The 18,506-nt window shown below is 37.2% G+C and overlaps 5 protein-coding genes across 5 annotated transcripts; 4 read left to right on the top strand and 1 right to left on the bottom strand.

Annotated features, from left to right (window-relative positions):
• Positions 1 to 285: 285 nt before the first annotated feature.
• On the top strand, positions 286 to 1,848 carry SAPINGB_P003831 (uncharacterized protein; the record flags this gene model as incomplete). The annotated part of the gene is made up of 1 exon (XM_031998546.1): positions 286 to 1,848. One exon carries the CDS (start codon positions 286 to 288, stop codon positions 1,846 to 1,848), a length of 1,563 nt encoding a protein of 520 aa, XP_031854437.1.
• Positions 1,849 to 2,333: 485 nt separating this feature from the next.
• SAPINGB_P003830 (uncharacterized protein) lies at positions 2,334 to 3,269 on the top strand (the record flags this gene model as incomplete). The annotated part of the gene is made up of 2 exons (XM_031998545.1): positions 2,334 to 2,454; positions 2,506 to 3,269. 2 exons carry the CDS (start codon positions 2,334 to 2,336, stop codon positions 3,267 to 3,269), a joined length of 885 nt encoding a protein of 294 aa, XP_031854436.1.
• A 92-nt stretch (positions 3,270 to 3,361) lies between these two features.
• SAPINGB_P003829 (uncharacterized protein) lies at positions 3,362 to 5,593 on the bottom strand (the record flags this gene model as incomplete). Its single annotated transcript, XM_031998544.1, has 1 exon — positions 3,362 to 5,593. One exon carries the CDS (start codon positions 5,591 to 5,593, stop codon positions 3,362 to 3,364), a length of 2,232 nt encoding a protein of 743 aa, XP_031854435.1.
• Positions 5,594 to 6,537: 944 nt separating this feature from the next.
• Positions 6,538 to 7,770, top strand: SAPINGB_P003828 (uncharacterized protein; the record flags this gene model as incomplete). The annotated part of the gene is made up of 1 exon (XM_031998543.1): positions 6,538 to 7,770. The coding sequence occupies one exon, from the start codon at positions 6,538 to 6,540 to the stop codon at positions 7,768 to 7,770; it is 1,233 nt and encodes a 410-aa protein (XP_031854434.1).
• Positions 7,771 to 10,473: 2,703 nt separating this feature from the next.
• SAPINGB_P003827 (uncharacterized protein) lies at positions 10,474 to 18,108 on the top strand (the record flags this gene model as incomplete). Its single annotated transcript, XM_031998542.1, has 1 exon — positions 10,474 to 18,108. One exon carries the CDS (start codon positions 10,474 to 10,476, stop codon positions 18,106 to 18,108), a length of 7,635 nt encoding a protein of 2,544 aa, XP_031854433.1.
• Positions 18,109 to 18,506: the final 398 nt, after the last annotated feature.

Raw genomic sequence — 18,506 nt, 5'->3', positions numbered from 1 at the left:
TTACTAAAAATGACTAAATTATTATAAATGATTATACTACATTTTTTATCAAATTTTTATTAGGTTTTAATTAGATTTTAATAAGATTTTTATTACATTTCTATTACATTTCTATTACATTTCTTTAAGATTAGTCAATAATTTATTTCTTTTCTTATCTGATAAATCATGGTTCACTCCTATCTTTCCCCCTCGTTTTTGTGTTGTATATCGTTTTAATTAGCATATTCATTAAGTTTTTATTTTCATTTAATATTATTTTATTCTAAGGTATTTTCATTTAAAATGGCTTATTCATCATCATCATCATCTTCTTCTTCTTCTTCTTCTGGTAAGCACAACCCTTCAAGTCTTAAAGCTGCAGCAATTGTAAAAACCCTCAAAGGTCCTAAGTATGACGACTGGGAAGACGTTGATAAGTATAGTCCAGACCTTCCGTTCAACCCTAAATTTACACCTGAAAATTACACGGAAAAATTCCTTCATTTTATGAACACTTCTCCGACTGCTTATCATGCAGTTGACTATCTGGCTAAAGAATTGGAGGCGAATGGGTTTAAATATCTTTCGGAACGAGAATCATGGTCTGAAGCTCTTAATTATAAAGGTAAATATTATACCACTCGAAATGGTTCCTCTCTTTGTGCATTCGTCGTTGGTAAAAATTGGCTTCCTGGTAATGGAATTGGCTTAATTGGCGCTCACATTGATGCCCTCGCCGCAAAGCTTAAGCCCGTTTCTAAAAAAGACCCTGTTGAAGGTTATCTCCAACTAGGCGTTGCTCCATATGCCAATTCATTTGCTGGTCCTACATGGTGGGACCGAGATTTAGGAATTGGTGGTAAAATAATTGTCAGAGAAGGAAATTCTGTGACATCAAAGCTTGTACATGTTCCTTATCCTATTGCGCGAATCCCCACATTAGCGCCACATTTTGGAGCACCTTCTGTTGGACCATTCAATGCTGAAACCCAAATGACACCTATCATAGGTTTAGTAGGTGAAGATGAAAAAGAAGATCCCACTGATGATGAAAAACTATGTCCTCTTTACGGTAAACATGACATTAAACTTTTACGTGTGATCGCAAAAAATGCTGGAGTTGAAGTAAAAGATCTACTTCAGTTTGATCTAGAATTATTTGATACTCAATTTGGTACTGTTGGAGGTTTGCAAAAAGACTTTTTGTTCTGTCCTAGAATTGACGATAAGATATGCTCTTATTGCGCTATTCATGCATTATTGGATTCTCTAGAAGACCCTTTCAGTTTTCCAAATGACAGTTTGCATATGGTTGCTCTTTTTGATAATGAGGAAGTAGGATCATTATCTAGACAAGGAGCAAGAGGTGGTCTTTTAGAAACAGTTGTTGATCGAATTTTAGCTTATCACTCATCTGATGATGAACTTAAACGTCTCACGTATGCAAACTCTTTCCTCATATCGGCTGACGTGATCCATGCTGTGAACCCCAATTTTGCAAATGTTTATCTTGATCATCATAAACCCAAGCTTAATGTGGGAATTTCGTTAACTTGTGATCCTAATGGCAACATGGCTACTAATTCAGTTTCTATAGCTTTTTTGGAAGAAATTGCTCGTCAAACTGGAAACACTTTGCAAGTATTTCATATTCGAAATGATTCCCGCTCGGGAGGCACTATTGGTCCTGCTTTATCTTCGGCTACTGGAATTAGAGCAGTGGATTGTGGAGTTCCTCAGCTTGCCATGCACTCCATCAGAGCTACTACTGGATCAAAAGATGTTTGGCTTGGGGTTAAAATGTTCAAAGCATTTTTCGAAAAATGGAAAGAAGTGGATGTTCAATTTAAACTTGGTGATTTATAGATATATTAAATCCAAATTTACTTCGTCTTTAAAATAATGATGATTGGGAAATGGTAGAATTTTTTAATCATTTCAATATTTTTATTGCAAACTGTGCAGTTGGTTAAATTTGTCGTCTCAACACCTTTTTTTTTGTCACAAAATGACTTTGCTACACTTGTAAAAAAAAACCAAAATCCCTTAATTAAATAAAAAACGATCTAAATGAATAAACCTCGGCAAAATTTGACAGCCCCACTTTACTAGCTATTATAAGAGGGGAAGAGATAAAAGCTTTGGACAAATCTTAAGATGATGACATTTAAGAGGCCTATTTGTACTGTTTTTTTTTTCTTGCAACAAACTAAAAATACCAAATAATCATATAAAGCTTAGCTACTATTTTAATTGAACTAATATCGTTCTCATCTTATTTAAATTGTTTACACTCAAAGATTCTTTTTTAGAAATATATTTTTTTCTCTGGCTTTTCGACTATAATCCAAATGGCAAAAAATTATTTAAGCGAGTCATATTCTTCAGTTCCATCTAGTTTAAAGACAGCTCTGGTTACTGGGGCTTCTTCAGGAATTGGAAAAGCCCTAGCAAGGGAATTGTTTGTCAAAGGTATGCTAATTCTTGTACAAAAGTATTATTCTAATTCATGATTTACAAAAGGTTACGCCGTATTTGCTGGTGCACGCAGAGTAGAGGAAATGTCTGATTTATCAAACCTTGGAATAACCACTGTGAGCTTAGATGTCACGAATAAAGAGAGCATAGAAAATGTTATTAATTTAATTAAAGAACAAACAGGTCGACTTGATATTTTATTTAACAATGCCGGCACCTCCTGCACTTTTCCAGTGACAGATTTAAAGCTTGAAGATGCAAAATCTTGCTTTGATGTTAATTTTTTTGGCGTTATTCAAGTAACCCAAGCAGCAATCCCTTTGTTGAAAGAAACTAAAGGAACTATTGTTCAAACTGGTTCTGTGGCTGCAATACTTCCTTTTCCTTTTGGTTCTATTTACGCTTCATCGAAGGCTGCTTTGCAACAGTTTTCAAATGTACTTCGAATAGAATTAAAACCATTTGATATTAAAGTTGTCGTTTTAACTGTTGCTGCTGTCAATACAAATATTGCTGATACAAGACCACTTCCACAAAACTCATGGTATTATGAAATTGAAGAGGGAATCCAATCTCGTCGTTCTATGGCTAAAGATAATGCGCCTATGGAGCCTGATGTTTTTGCGCGAAAAGTTGTTCCTCAGATTATTTGTTCCAATCCAAAGCGGACTATCTGGAGTGGCAGGCATGCTTGGTTACTTTGGCTTCTTTCTCTTTTTCCTCGTTTCTTTGTAGAACTTATATTTTACTATAAGTTTCAACTTGCTAAACTTCATTCATACAAAAATAAGAAAAACTTATCATTGTAAATTAATGAATAAAATATAAAAGTCAATCAACGCTAAAATTATAATAAATGAATTGTTTTTAATCTCTAAGGTATATAAAAAAATTATAATCTCTAAAACCCTTTCTTTTTCTGTGTAGTGATATGTTGACGTAAAACTTTTTGCTTTTCTTTCAGGCTTCGTTTTGCCTTACCTTGGACATCTTTTTTATGAATCATCATCATAATGTTCTTCTTTCTGGCCTTTTCTTTATTTGTTGTAGATCGTGCATTTTCACGCTTGCCCTTTCTAGATCCAAATTCTCGTCGACCTTCACGCCCTTCCTCAACATGAGCCAAGCGCTCTTTTTTATTTTGCTTATATTTTTTAGAGCCAATGAGGTTGTCTGCTTCAACAGTCTCCTCGTTAAGCCCCATAGATTTGCGTACACTTTTGCCCATGATTTTTTCAAGTCCTGCCTGTGTTCGAAGCTCTTCTAATTTTTGAAAATCGGCAGGAGTAAGAACACGAGTAGAAGCTAATTTAATGAATGCCTCTTCTTCCGCCTTGGTTCTTTCCAAAATTAGCTCTTCCCTTGTGAGCTTTCGCTTTTTATTATTTTGTTCATCTTCATTATCGTCATTTTCTTGATCTTCATCCATATCATTTTTATTATTCCTCTTCAATTTCTTGTTTCGATTTCTCTTATTTTCAACATCATCATCTTCGCTGTCTGAAACACTGTACTCTTTATCACTTTCCATATTGATCCAATCTCCTTCATCACTGTCATCCTCGCTTTCTTCGCTAGCAATCTCCCAACCATCTTCCTCTTCACTATCTTCCCCACCAGCCTCTCGGTTTTCTTGCCACTTTTGTAATAAATCAATGCCTTGAATTCCAGTAACGACATTTGACTCAATTCCATAACGTAGTTCTCTTTTTTCACCATGTTGCATTTCAATAGAAGCTGTTTTTCCTCTATCTTTTCTGGCTAACATTTCAGGTGCAATCTCTCTGTAAAGACCTAGTAAACTTCGGGCAGCCATCGTTACAGATTTGGATTTAGAACCCTTATATGTAACCAAGTCTTGTAGTAAAGTTTCGTCAATGGAAAGTGGTGCACGTGCCAAAATTTCACGGATAGTGTTTAACCCTGCAGCCGCAACCTCAGATGAAACACCATCACTGACAAATTCATCCGCAATTTTACGAATTAAAGGAGAGATGACATCTGGAGGCACTAGATCGTGTGAAGCTTGAGCAGCAGCAGCCATGAATTGGGTCACATTTTCTTGTTTAGGTGTCATTAATTTTTCTAAAAATGAGTAAATACCAAGAACATGAAGCTTGTGAGTGCCGATTAGTCTTGAAACTAAATTTGTTATTAAAATGCGCTGCTGTATGTCAAGTTTTCTTGAATTCTTAGAGGTTAAGTATTTGTCAAACAGGGCGTCCGCAAAGCCTTGAGGGTCACGAAGTAAATGAATAGCTGAAAAGTTAAGATATGTGGCAGAATGACGATTACTTCCTTTCTTTTTCAACTGCTTAAGTGCAGATTCCATCTTTTTCCCTCGGCGACCAGTTTTTTTGTTGATTTGCATTTTATGACGTAATGCATTGATATCTAAGTCATCTTCATCACCAGATTGATTTTCTGTAGTTTCATCTCTTTCTTTATCAGCACCCAAAAAAAATCTGACAGCAGAAGATGAAACCTTTAAGTTATCATTAAGAGCAGCTTGAACCATCAGTTCAACAGTTCGCGAATCATCCCAAATACCACGTTTCCATAGTTCACGAGTCAGTTTTGTTGCCCATAATCCATTTGCTTCAGACTCATCAAGCAAATTAAATAAAAGTGCTTGCATCGTACGATTAAGCTTTTGATTTTTGGCACCATGGTTAGCTGCTTTTAACAAAGATACAATAGCTGAGTAGATTTGAGCCCTAGTAAACTTTGCTGTAGTCTCTACAAGTACCGGGAAAAGAACTTGAATGAGAGTATCAGGTGTAATAACATCTTTATTTCTTAGCAGCACTAAACTTTGAATTAATTTTTCCCTTACATCGGGAGGAAGTTGATGGTGCTGAGTGCGTAAGATATGGGATAATTCTTCGGGGAATTTAGCGGTTTCTGTAGGAAAATTCGAGCAAACGTTGGCAATAAACCCGACGGAATTTAAAAAACTTTCAGTCTCGCAGCCATCTCCTGCAGGATTAAGTAAGAATAAGTTCCGTTGAGATTCATAATGTTGGTATTGTTCCGTGAATTCTTTGGCATATGCTGAAGGATCTCTTTTGACAAGATTTTGAAGTAAAGCTGTATTCTCAGGAAGAAGAGCTGATCTTTTACGTTTAGCCATTATATATTAATTTTTTTAAAAAATGGTAGAAGATGTAGGGATGTTTGAAATAATTAAAATTTACTTAAAAATTTTTAAGACGACTTTTCAGAAAAAAATTTTTCGATTACATAATTATTTTTTTTATATCTAACATAAGTTATCAAAACAGGTTAAGTTACTCAAGTGATTTGGTAAAGTTGGATAATAAGCTTACCAACCGGTTTCCAGAAACATATCAGGGGTAAAACAAATAAGGTTCTTAAAAATACAAAATGAAAAACAAAATATTTTGTTAAATTCAATCCAAATTTGGATTTCAATAAGCTTATGCTTGATAAATTATGTTGCTACTTAAAAAATAAAATTTCAAAATTTATGGTTTTGCTTAATAAGATCCATAGTCATAAATAGGCAATCAAGAAGACCATATATTATTTAAAAAAAATAGATAAGTCTTAAGTACTTGAATTCTTGAAGATACTAAATAGATCTACTAAATTTTTAAAATAAAAATTAGTATCTATTATATGGTAATCTTAAAAAAAAAAAAAAGGAATTTCATAATTTATGCTGACACTATGCCAAGGCAAATTTGAAAGCATTAAATTGATAAATTAACGCATTTATCACGAACTACAATGCTGGTAAAATGTTATAACTTCTTAAATTTTATATTAAAATAAACTATTAGCAATTATAATCGAGTAAGATTATTATTATATATTTGAGTGCATGAAATTGGGAAATAATAAATAAAGAAATAATGCAACTGATCAGGATCTTTGGTTTTTTTTTTCCGATGTTTAAATAAAAATTGAAATCATGTATTTAAATAGTAAAAATTTAAAAACCATTATAAATACTTTGATTTCTTTTAGCAAAAGAAAAGTAATTTCCATTATATATATCTATATATGATTCCTGATAGAAAAATGAAGTCGAAAGTTTTTAAAGCTACAATAATGAATGTTTTGTTATTTTTATTAAGTATTGTATTTCCTGTGATATATGGAGCTCCTTCAGATTCTTTTAGTAGTAGCTCCACCGGTGTCATTCAATTTGAAACGATTCAAAATTTTCGACAAGTTGAAAGTGTAAAAGATCTGGTCAAACGAAGCACAGAATTTAACGGTACAATAGATTTAAAAAACTATTTATCTTATTATACAATTGATTTTAAAGCTGGAACCCCTTTTCAAAATGTTTCAACTGTTTTGGACACAGGGTCAAGTGATTTGTGGTTTTACGATAAATCTAGTGGGCATAATCCATATTTTGATTCAAAATCATCTTCAACATATTTTTATAAAGATTCAACATTATTTATATCATACGGGTCAGGTCCTGTAAAAGGAGATTGGGGAACAGAAGTATTACAGTTTGGTAATGCAATATTAAATAACTCTACTATTGGACTTGTAACACGAGATTCATTAAGAGGTGCACCAATACCAGGAATTTTGGGATTAGGAAAAATCAGTAACGAAGCAACAACTAACAAGTATGATAATGTTCCTGCAAGACTCAAAAATGAAGGTCATATTAAGCGAAACTCTTTTTCAATCTATCTCAATAGCTTAAATTCTGGGGTTGGATCTATTTTATTTGGAGGTGTTGATTCCTCAAGATATATAGAACCTCTTTATGAAATACCAATGGCCAATGAATCCCATTTATCTGTTGAGTTAAGTAGTGTTTCTTTAAAATTACATGGTGAAACACAACTTATCAATAATACAAATTCTCGTGCAGCTCTTTTAGACACAGGAACATCTTTCACATACCTTCCTGATTCAGCATTTAATGCGATTGTAAAAGCCTTGGGGGCAACATACAACCCCTATTTTGGTGTTTATTTTGTATCTAATATTACTGAAAAAACACCCAGTCTAGCTTTTAATTTTAGTGGCGCCGAAATTGTTGTTCCCGCAGTTGAATACATTCTTCCAGTACGCCTATTCACTACAGAACCAACGCCAGCTCCTTATATTCTCAGTATTTTTAGATCCTCAGAAATTCGAGGTCTTACGATTTTAGGAGCTAATTTTCTACGATCTTCTTATACCGTTTTTGATGTTACAGGAAATAAGATCGCTCTTGCACAAGCAAAATATGATGTCTCTAGTACATCTGTTCAACAGATAATTTCAGAAATCCCGGGGGCTACCTCTGCTCCTGCTATAAAAGTATTTTAGAAGTAACTTTTAAATTAAAGTGTATTATAATAATGATTAATATTTTCAATATTTTTTTAATATCTTTTAGTGTTTTTTAATATCTTTTAGTGTTTTTTAATATCTTTTAATGTTTTTTTAATATTTTTTAATGTTTTTTTAATATTTTTTAAATATATCGGTATATATATATTTCCCGGAACATTAAAAACGGTATAAGGAGTTCGTAAAAAATTTGTTGCTAAATTGTAAGACCTCGAATTTTTGAAGATCTAAAATACTGAGAATATAAGGAGCTGGCGTTGGTTCTGTAGTGAATAGGCGTACTGGAAGAATGTATTCAACTGCGGGAACAACAATTTCGGCGCCATTAAAATTAAAGGCCAGTGTGTATGTTTTTTCATATACTTAAATCATAAATAGGTTTCATTTAAAGTTTTAAATTTTACTTTTCAAGGTAATTCTTAGTAGCGATAAGACTCAAAAAAAAAAAAACAATATTGTTTTTTGATTAATCAAAAATAGCTTTGAATATTGTACCTGAATATAAATTTCTTATGATTCTCACTGACTCACTTTACAAAAAATCATTTGACTTTTACTCAATCGTTCATGTTTTTAGAGATGTTCATATGACTTTCACAAGTTTCTGTCACCCCACAAGTTTGTTACAAACTAAATTTATGACTTTAAGGATAACCTTACGTGAAGTTGAATGAGTATTTAGCCTAGTTATTAATTAATAACTAACTTATAGGTTAGATAACTAATTAGTTATTTATGTTATCATAATTATGTCTTGGCAAAACTTTGATGGATTGAAAAAAAACTGGTTTTATTGGATGAACCAAAGCATACCTACCATAATCTAGCCGTACAAATCTTTTTACAAATATGTAAATACATACATGCAATAAGTTTTAATAGGAATAAATAGAAAATCTATCAAAAATTACTTACAGATAGAGTTCTCAAATTGATGATAATTAATTTATGAAAATAGCAATACTTTTTTGTGTTCTTTTGCTTTGTCTTTCGCTTATTGCACAACATTTGAATTACAGATAATTTCAAATTTTTTTATTTATCGTACTTGATGTCAACATTAATTAATTATTAATTATTAGAATTGTTTGTACCTTGCTTAAATGGGGCGTTTGATTCCATCTAAAGAACTACATCTTGGTAAAAAGGAGTTTTAACTAGTTAAAATTGAAACCGAAGTAGCATTGAGATCTTAAAAGCGGTAATACTTGCTGCGTCATAAATGACTGTTTTAGTTTGATTTCATCTTGTGTTGCTAACTCATTTTTTAAATTTAGTGGAATTTATTAAGAGTAAATAAATTATTATCTGTACAACTGAAAAGTTCATTATTGAAACTTTTTAATTATTGAAATTTTTAAATTTTTTAAAAAAACTTCATATATTACATTTTAATTTTTTTAAATCATATCATGCTGGTAAATTTTCTTCTTTAAAATTTTATTGATTGTCGTTTTAAATAAAAATCATCATTTTGAACTATTTGGTTTATTACCCCTTAAAAAAGGAGTAATAAAAACTTAGTGTCAAATTTTTTCATAAAAACTAAAAGAAAACATTCCACTGAAGTGTGGGAATATTAGTCGAAAGTCGAAAGCTTCACAAACCAAATATAAAATAAATAAAAAATAAATTTAAAATAGGTTAAATTTTTTAATGACTGGGTATATTTTATTTATAAGGTTACCCAGGCACCTAATTAGTTGTAGAAAATCATCTGAAAGTAGTAACCGTTTCTCATAAACGGAGACATAACTAGGTAATTAGTCTAAAAATATTTCCAAAAATGGAATCGAGATTTGAATCAAATAAACCTAAAATAAATTTTGTACCTTAAAACTGTTAACTTTTATGATATATCAGGAATACTCTTTCGGCTAAGAATACTTGTTAAAGAAAAAGATGGCAAAAGTTTTGAGGAAGTATTTATTTTAGTATTTTGACTACATAAAAAATGTTCCAAAACAAAATATTGAAAGTTGGCGACCCCAAATATATAAAATTGTTACAATTAATAGACCAATAAATTAATATTATAGCTTAAATAATACACGGAAACGAACTTTTATTTTAAAAAAAAAAACATAAAAGTAAATAAAAGGGCTTAAAAAGACTTAAACGTAAATAAAATATTGTTGTTGTTAAATCTAAAATATCTATATAGATATTTTAAGGATATATCCCTAAGAAAATATACCCCAAGTTTGGATTCGATACTTAACTTTAGATCAAGCGACAGAAATATTATTTGACCAAAAAACCAGGAGATAAATATGTAAACAAGCAATTTCTTTCATTAAAAACTAACAAACACGTATTAACTGGTACCAGTTAATTATTCATAAATAGATACGAATTTTTTGTTATATATAAATATAGACATCCAGTTCCAATATTTCTTTCGAAATTTTTAAACAAGCAAATACATTCGTTAATTTTATCCATAAAACTGCTTCTAAAACAAAAAAAATTGATTCTGGCTCCAATCATTAAAATATTGCACTTATTTTTTTTAAATATTTTCTAATAGTTATATCAACTTAAAAAAATTTTAAATTCATGTTCAAATAATTTTATTTTTGAAATATACCTTAACGTTTAATTTGAGACGTATTATATCTTGTAAGGACTAGTTTTTTTTAAGTTTTTCATAAATGGTTATACTAACAACACTTTAGAATGAATCTTTTAAAAGTCATCTTTCTATTGGGATTCATAGGAAGTGGTCTGTGTGCTGACCTTGCTGTAAGAGCAGAATCGGCTGCAGCATGCACCTATGGTCCATCAATGACTCAATGTGAACAAAACTGTGCAAAGGCTCTCAACCTTTCTACAATTCTCTCAACAGTGTTAGGTAGCTTGGTATGTGGATTGCTTGACACTGTCCAAGATGCTGTGATCGACTGTTTGCTTTGTAACGCTTTGTATGGTACCATTAGTAGTATCACTTCTGAAATCATCCAACTTTTAGAATCCACTTTACTCGGTTGTGATGTCACAACCTCTGAAGTCACAACATGCACCGATTATTGTGATGTTGAAGAAACTACAGTTCCTGATTCTCAAAGCTGCTCTGATTTGTGTGATGAGGTTCAAAGCGATCTTATTTACTTTGGAGGTTTGACTACTCTGGTTGGATGTACTATTCTTAACGATGTTGTTAAAAACAAGATCTTGGCCTGTCTTGTGTGTGGCCCTATATTCGACCTTGTGGGAGGAATTATTGACACAGTGACAGGATTGTTAGCTGGCGATTGTTTGGACGAGCTAAAGTCTAGTACAGAAATCTGTGTTTCGACAACTTCTGCATCTGCGTCAGAAATTTCAAGTAGCGAGACTTCGTCATCTGATGAAATTTTCACTAGTTCCGAGACATCTGTTTCAGAATCGTCATCATTGGAGTCTTCAACTGTTGAGTCGTCTTCTACCGTTGAGTCCTCCTCTGCCGTTGAGTCGTCATCTGCCGTTGAGTCGTCTTCTGCCGTTGAGTCGTCTTCTACCGTTGAGTCGTCTTCTACCGTTGAATCGTCTTCTGCCGTTGAGTCGTCTTCTGCCGTTGAGTCCTCCTCTGGCGTTGAGTCGTCTTCTGGCGTTGAGTCGTCTTCTGCTGTTGAATCGTCTTCTGCTGCTGGGTCTTCTTCTGCCGTTGAGTCTTCTTCTGATGTTGAATCTTCTTCTGATGTTGAATCTTCTTCTGCCGTTGAGTCGTCTTCAGCCGTTAAGTCCTCCTCTGCCGTTGAGTCGTCTTCTGCTGTTGAATCGTCTTCTGCCGTTGAGTCGTCTTCTGCTGCTGGGTCTTCTTCCGGGGTTGAGTCTTCTTCTGATGTTGAATCTTCTTCTGTTGAATCTTCTTCTGTTGTTGAATCCACGGAATCATCAACCGAGTCGAACGTTCCTTCATCCACTGAAACGGCTGCAACATGCACCTATGGTCCATCAATGACTCAATGTGAACAAAACTGTGCAAAGGCTCTCAACCTTTCCACAATTCTCTCAACAGTGTTAGGTAGCTTGGTATGTGGATTGCTTGACACTGTCCAAGATGCTGTGATCGACTGTTTGCTTTGTAACGCTTTGTATGGTACCATTAGTAGTATCACTTCTGAAATCATCCAACTTTTAGAATCCACTTTACTCGGTTGTGATGTCACAACCTCTGAAGTCACAACATGCACCGATTATTGTGATGTTGAAGAAACTACAGTTCCTGATTCTCAAAGCTGCTCTGATTTGTGTGATGAGGTTCAAAGCGATCTTATTTACTTTGGAGGTTTGACTACTCTGGTTGGATGTACTATTCTTAACGATGTTGTTAAAAACAAGATCTTGGCCTGTCTTGTGTGTGGCCCTATATTCGACCTTGTGGGAGGAATTATTGACACAGTGACAGGATTGTTAGCTGGCGATTGTTTGGACGAGCTAAAGTCTAGTACAGAAATCTGTGTTTCGACAACTTCTGCATCTGCGTCAGAAATTTCGAGTAGCGAGACTTCGTCATCTGATGAAATTTTCACTAGTTCCGAGACATCTGTTTCAGAATCGTCGTCATTGGAGTCTTCAACTGTTGAGTCGTCTTCTACCATTGAGTCCTCCTCTGCCGTTGAGTCGTCATCTGCCGTTGAGTCGTCTTCTGCTGTTGAGTCGTCTTCTGCCGTTGAGTCGTCATCTGCCGTTGAGTCCTCCTCTGCCGTTGAGTCGTCTTCTGCTGTTGAATCGTCTTCTGCTGTTGAATCGTCTTCTGCCGTTGAGTCGTCATCTGCTGCTGGGTCTTCTTCTGCCGTTGAGTCGTCTTCTGCCGTTGAGTCGTCTTCAACTGTTGAATCGTTCTCTGCCGTTGAGTCGTCTTCTGCCGTTGAGTCGTCTTCTGCCGTTGAGTCGTCTTCTGCTGTTGAATCGTCTTCTGCTGCTGGGTCTTCTTCTGGGGTTGAGTCTTCTTCTGATGTTGAATCGTCTTCTGCCGTTGAGTCGTCATCTGCCGTTGAGTCCTCCTCTGCCGTTGAGTCGTCTTCTACCGTTGAGTCCTCCTCTGCCGTTGAGTCGTCATCTGCCGTTGAGTCGTCTTCTGCTGCTGGGTCTTCTTCCGGGGTTGAGTCTTCTTCTGATGTTGAATCTTCTTCTGTTGAATCTTCTTCTGTTGTTGAATCCACGGAATCATCAACCGAGTCGAACGTTCCTTCATCCACTGAAACGGCTGCAACATGCACCTATGGTCCATCAATGACTCAATGTGAACAAAACTGTGCAAAGGCTCTCAACCTTTCTACAATTCTCTCAACAGTGTTAGGTAGCTTGGTATGTGGATTGCTTGACACTGTCCAAGATGCTGTGATCGACTGTTTGCTTTGTAACGCTTTGTATGGTACCATTAGTAGTATCACTTCTGAAATCATCCAACTTTTAGAATCCACTTTACTCGGTTGTGATGTCACAACCTCTGAAGTCACAACATGCACCGATTATTGTGATGTTGAAGAAACTACAGTTCCTGATTCTCAAAGCTGCTCTGATTTGTGTGATGAGGTTCAAAGCGATCTTATTTACTTTGGAGGTTTGACTACTCTGGTTGGATGTACTATTCTTAACGATGTTGTTAAAAACAAGATCTTGGCCTGTCTTGTGTGTGGCCCTATATTCGACCTTGTGGGAGGAATTATTGACACAGTGACAGGATTGTTAGCTGGCGATTGTTTGGACGAGCTAAAGTCTAGTACAGAAATCTGTGTTTCGACAACTTCTGCATCTGCGTCAGAAATTTCAAGTAGCGAGACTTCGTCATCTGATGAAATTTTCACTAGTTCCGAGACATCTGTTTCAGAATCGTCATCATTGGAGTCTTCAACTGTTGAGTCGTCTTCTACCGTTGAGTCCTCCTCTGCCGTTGAGTCGTCATCTGCCGTTGAGTCGTCTTCTGCCGTTGAGTCATCTTCTACCGTTGAGTCGTCTTCTACCGTTGAATCGTCTTCTGCCGTTGAATCGTCTTCTGCCGTTGAGTCCTCCTCTGCCGTTGAGTCGTCTTCTGCCGTTGAGTCATCTTCAGCCGTTGAGTCGTCTTCTACCGTTGAATCGTCTTCTGCCGTTGAATCGTCTTCTACCGTTGAATCGTCTTCTGCCGTTGAATCGTCTTCTGCCGTTGAGTCGTCTTCTGCCGTTGAGTCGTCTTCTGCTGTTGAATCGTCTTCTGCTGCTGGGTCTTCTTCTGGGGTTGAGTCTTCTTCTGATGTTGAATCTTCTTCTGATGTTGAATCTTCTTCTGATGTTGAATCTTCTTCTGATGTTGAATCTTCTTCTGCCGTTGAGTCGTCTTCAGCCGTTAAGTCCTCCTCTGCCGTTGAGTCGTCTTCTGCCGTTGAATCGTCTTCTGCCGTTGAATCGTCTTCTGCCGTTGAATCGTCTTCTGCCATTGAATCGTCTTCTGCCGTTGAATCATCTTCTGCTGCTGGGTCTTCTTCTGCAGTTGAGTCGTCTTCTGATCTCGAATCTTCCTCTGTTGTTGAATCCACGGAATCATTAACCGAGTCGAACGTTCCTTCATCCACTGAAACGGCTGCAACATGCACCTATGGTCCATCAATGACTCAATGTGAACAAAACTGTGCAAAGGCTCTCAACCTTTCTACAATTCTCTCAACAGTGTTAGGTAGCTTGGTATGTGGATTGCTTGACACTGTCCAAGATGCTGTGATCGACTGTTTGCTTTGTAACGCTTTGTATGGTACCATTAGTAGTATCACTTCTGAAATCATCCAACTTTTAGAATCCACTTTACTCGGTTGTGATGTCACAACCTCGGAAGTCACAACATGCACCGATTATTGTGATGTTGAAGAAACTACAGTTCCTGATTCTCAAAGCTGCTCTGATTTGTGTGATGAGGTTCAAAGTGATCTTATTTACTTTGGAGGTTTGACTACTCTGGTTGGATGTACTATTCTTAACGATGTTGTTAAAAACAAGATCTTGGCCTGTCTTGTGTGTGGCCCTATATTCGACCTTGTGGGAGGAATTATTGACACAGTGACAGGATTGTTAGCTGGCGATTGTTTGGACGAGTTAAAGTCTAGTACAGAAATCTGTGTTTCGACAACTTCTGCATCTGCGTCAGAAATTTCGAGTAGCGAGACTTCGTCATCTGATGAAATTTTCACTAGTTCCGAGACATTTGTTTCAGAATCGTCGTCATTGGAGTCTTCTGCCGTTGAATCGTCTTCTGCCGTTGAGTCGTCATCTGCCGTTGAGTCGTCTTCTGCCGTTGAGTCATCTTCTACCGTTGAGTCGTCTTCTACCGTTGAATCGTCTTCTGCCGTTGAATCGTCTTCTGCCGTTGAGTCCTCCTCTGCCGTTGAGTCGTCTTCTGCTGTTGAGTCTTCTTCAGCTGTTGAATCGTCTTCAGTTGTTGAATCGTCGTCTGGCATTGAGTCATCTTCTGTTGTTGAATCCTCTACTGTTGAATCTTCTGCCGTTGAGTCCTCTTCGGTTGTTGAATCGTCCTCTGCTCTTGAATCTTCTTCTGCTCTTGAATCTTCTGATGTTGAGTCCTCGTCTACTGTTGAATCTTCTACTGTTGAGTCTTCTGCCGTTGAGTCCTCTCCGGTTACTGAGTCTTCGTCCTCTGTTGAATCCTCGTCTGTCACTGAAGTTTCTTCTGCTGTTGAATCTTTGCCTGCCGTTGAGTCTTCCTCAGTCATTGAGTTTTCCTCTGCCGTTGAGTCTTCTCCGGTTACCGAGTTTTCTTCTGTTTCTGAGTCTTCATCTGCTGTTGAATCTTTATCTGTTTCTGAGCTTTCTTCTGCTGCTGGGTCTTCCTCTGCTATTGAGTCTTATTCTACTACAATGTCTTTCTCTGTCGTTGAATCTTCGTTTGCAGAATCAGTTTCGAAGTCCGAGTTTTATTCTCTTTCTGTATCTTCTTTGGAGTCTTCTTCTGAATCGGTCACAGAATTTTCAGAAACTGAATTTGCTTCCCAGATTGGTTCTGCTTCTGAGACTAATTCTGCTTCTCAAACCGGTTCTGCCTCTGAGACTGGCTCCGCTTCTAATACTGGATCTGCTTCTCAAACCGGTTCTGCCTCTGAGACTGGCTCCGCTTCTAATACTGGCTCCGCTTCTAATACTGGTTCTGCTTCTCAAACTGGTTCCGCCTCTAACACTGGCTCTGCTTCTAATACTGGTTCTGCTTCTCAAACTGGTTCCGCCTCTAACACTGGCTCTGCTTCTCAAACCGGTTCCGCCTCTGAGACTGGCTCCGCTTCTAATACTGGCTCTGCTTCTCAAACCGGTTCCGCCTCTGAGACTGGCTCCGCTTCTAATACTGGTTCTGCTTCTCAAACTGGTTCCGCCTCTAATACTGGCTCTGCTTCTCAAACCGGTTCCGCCTCTGAGACTGGCTCCGCTTCTAATACTGGTTCTGCTTCTCAAACTGGTTCCGCCTCTAACACTGGCTCTGCTTCTAATACTGGTTCTGCTTCTCAAACTGGTTCCGCCTCTAATACTGGCTCTGCTTCTCAAACCGGTTCCGCCTCTGAGACTGGCTCCGCTTCTAATACTGGCTCTGCTTCTCAAACTGGTTCCGCCTCTAACACTGGCTCTGCTTCTCAAACCGGTTCCGCCTCTGAGACTGGCTCCGCTTCTAATACTGGCTCTGCTTCTCAAACCGGTTCCGCCTCTGAGACTGGCTCCGCCTCTAATACTGGTTCTGCTTCTCAAACTGGTTCTGCCTCTGAGACTGGCTCCGCTTCTAATACTGGATCTGCTTCTCAAACCGGTTCTGCCTCTGAGACTGGCTCCGCTTCTAATACTGGTTCTGCTTCTCAAACTGGTTCCGCCTCTAACACTGGCTCTGCTTCTCAAACCGGTTCCGCCTCTGAGACTGGCTCCGCTTCTAATACTGGCTCTGCTTCTCAAACCGGTTCCGCCTCTGAGACTGGCTCCGCTTCTAATACTGGTTCTGCTTCTCAAACTGGTTCCGCCTCTAATACTGGCTCTGCTTCTCAAACCGGTTCCGCCTCTGAGACTGGCTCCGCTTCTAATACTGGTTCTGCTTCTCAAACTGGTTCCGCCTCTAACACTGGCTCTGCTTCTAATACTGGTTCTGCTTCTCAAACTGGTTCCGCCTCTAATACTGGCTCTGCTTCTCAAACCGGTTCCGCCTCTGAGACTGGCTCCGCTTCTAATACTGGTTCTGCTTCTCAAACTGGTTCCGCCTCTAACACTGGCTCTGCTTCTAATACTGGTTCTGCTTCTCAAACTGGTTCCGCCTCTAATACTGGATCTGCTTCTCAAACCGGTTCTGCCTCTGAGACTGGCTCCGCCTCTAATACTGGTTCTGCTTCTCAAACTGGTTCTGCCTCTGAGACTGGCTCCGCTTCTAATACTGGTTCTGCTTCTCAAACTGGTTCCGCCTCTAACACTGGCTCTGCTTCTAATACTGGTTCCGCTTCTCAAACTGGCTCCGCCTCTGAGACTGGTTCTGCTTCTCAAACTGGATCTGCCTCTAATACCGGCTTTGATTCTCAAACTGGCTCCGCCTCTGAGACTGGCTCCGCATCTAATACTGGTTCTGTTTCTCAGACTTCTGCATTGGAATTCCCCTCAGTTTCATCAGCTGAATCATCATCGCAAGGTAGTTCGCCTTCTAAATCTGCATCTATGTCATTGAGTGAATCTTCTCAAGCATCTCAGAGTGTCTCTGCAACTCCATCTCAAGATAACAATACTCTTCCTTCAAACCAAAGCACAGCCTCTCAAAGTGAATCTATGAATGGACCTACTTCTCAAGCTAGTGCCAACACTCAGAACACCTCGCCTTCTGAGCAACAGGAGCAAACCTCCAACCTCATCTCCTCATCACCATCAGCAACCCAGTCGGTATCAGAGAATTGCCCTGGCTGCTACACCACCTTAGAAACGGAGGAAATTACCACAACTCTTACCACAACTCTGCAAGGCACAATTGAAACCACAATTACAACCGCCATCCAATCCACCATTACGTTGGTTCATTCTCCTGTGGTTTCAAGTGATTCAACTATCACCTACATTTCATATACTGCATCAGCACCACCATTATCAAGCGGCGGCGTTAATACAAATTCTGGTGCTTCTGCTGAAGAAACTTCTGTTACTGCTGCTCAGACCACTCCAATTTATGAAGGCGGTGACAGAAACAACTCAACTGCAAGCATTTCGAGTACACTTAACACTACGTTTGTGCCCTCTCCATCTACTGAGCAAAGTAATGGTTCAGCTGCCAGCATTTCGGCAGGTATTCTTGTTCCACTCTTTGTTTCCTGTATTTCTATTCTCATGGCCATTTAATGAGTGAAGGTTTCATTAGTTACCTTTTTTTTTTTTTAACGGAACATTTTCATTATTATTTTTTTTGTTAAATTAGGATATTAAAATTTGTTATTTTTGTTATATTGATGTTATTTTTTTTTATGTTATATATGTACTATTTTGTTATAATAATTAATTATTGGTGATTTAATTTTTTTTTTTTTTGCAACTTAAATGGGGTATTTTTAAATAGATATAAAAATAAATTAGTAGTTAAAGTTATTTGCATCTTATTTTCGGTTCACTGACTCAGATAACTTAGATTTATTTAAGAAAAAAAAAATTTGATGAGTGAAACAGTGTTTTTTTTTTTTGTTTGCGTAAACTCCATTCTATACATTTCCCATTTCCCTCCCATATATTTTCAACAGTGTAAG

The sequence above is a fragment of the Magnusiomyces paraingens genome, assembly GCF_902498895.1.
Source record: "Magnusiomyces paraingens strain CBS 517.90 genome assembly, contig: contig3, whole genome shotgun sequence".
Taxonomy (NCBI): Eukaryota; Fungi; Ascomycota; class Dipodascomycetes; order Dipodascales; family Dipodascaceae; genus Magnusiomyces; species Magnusiomyces paraingens.
The sequence above is the reverse complement of the archived record's forward strand: the minus strand, read 5'-3'. Positions and strand labels throughout refer to the sequence as shown.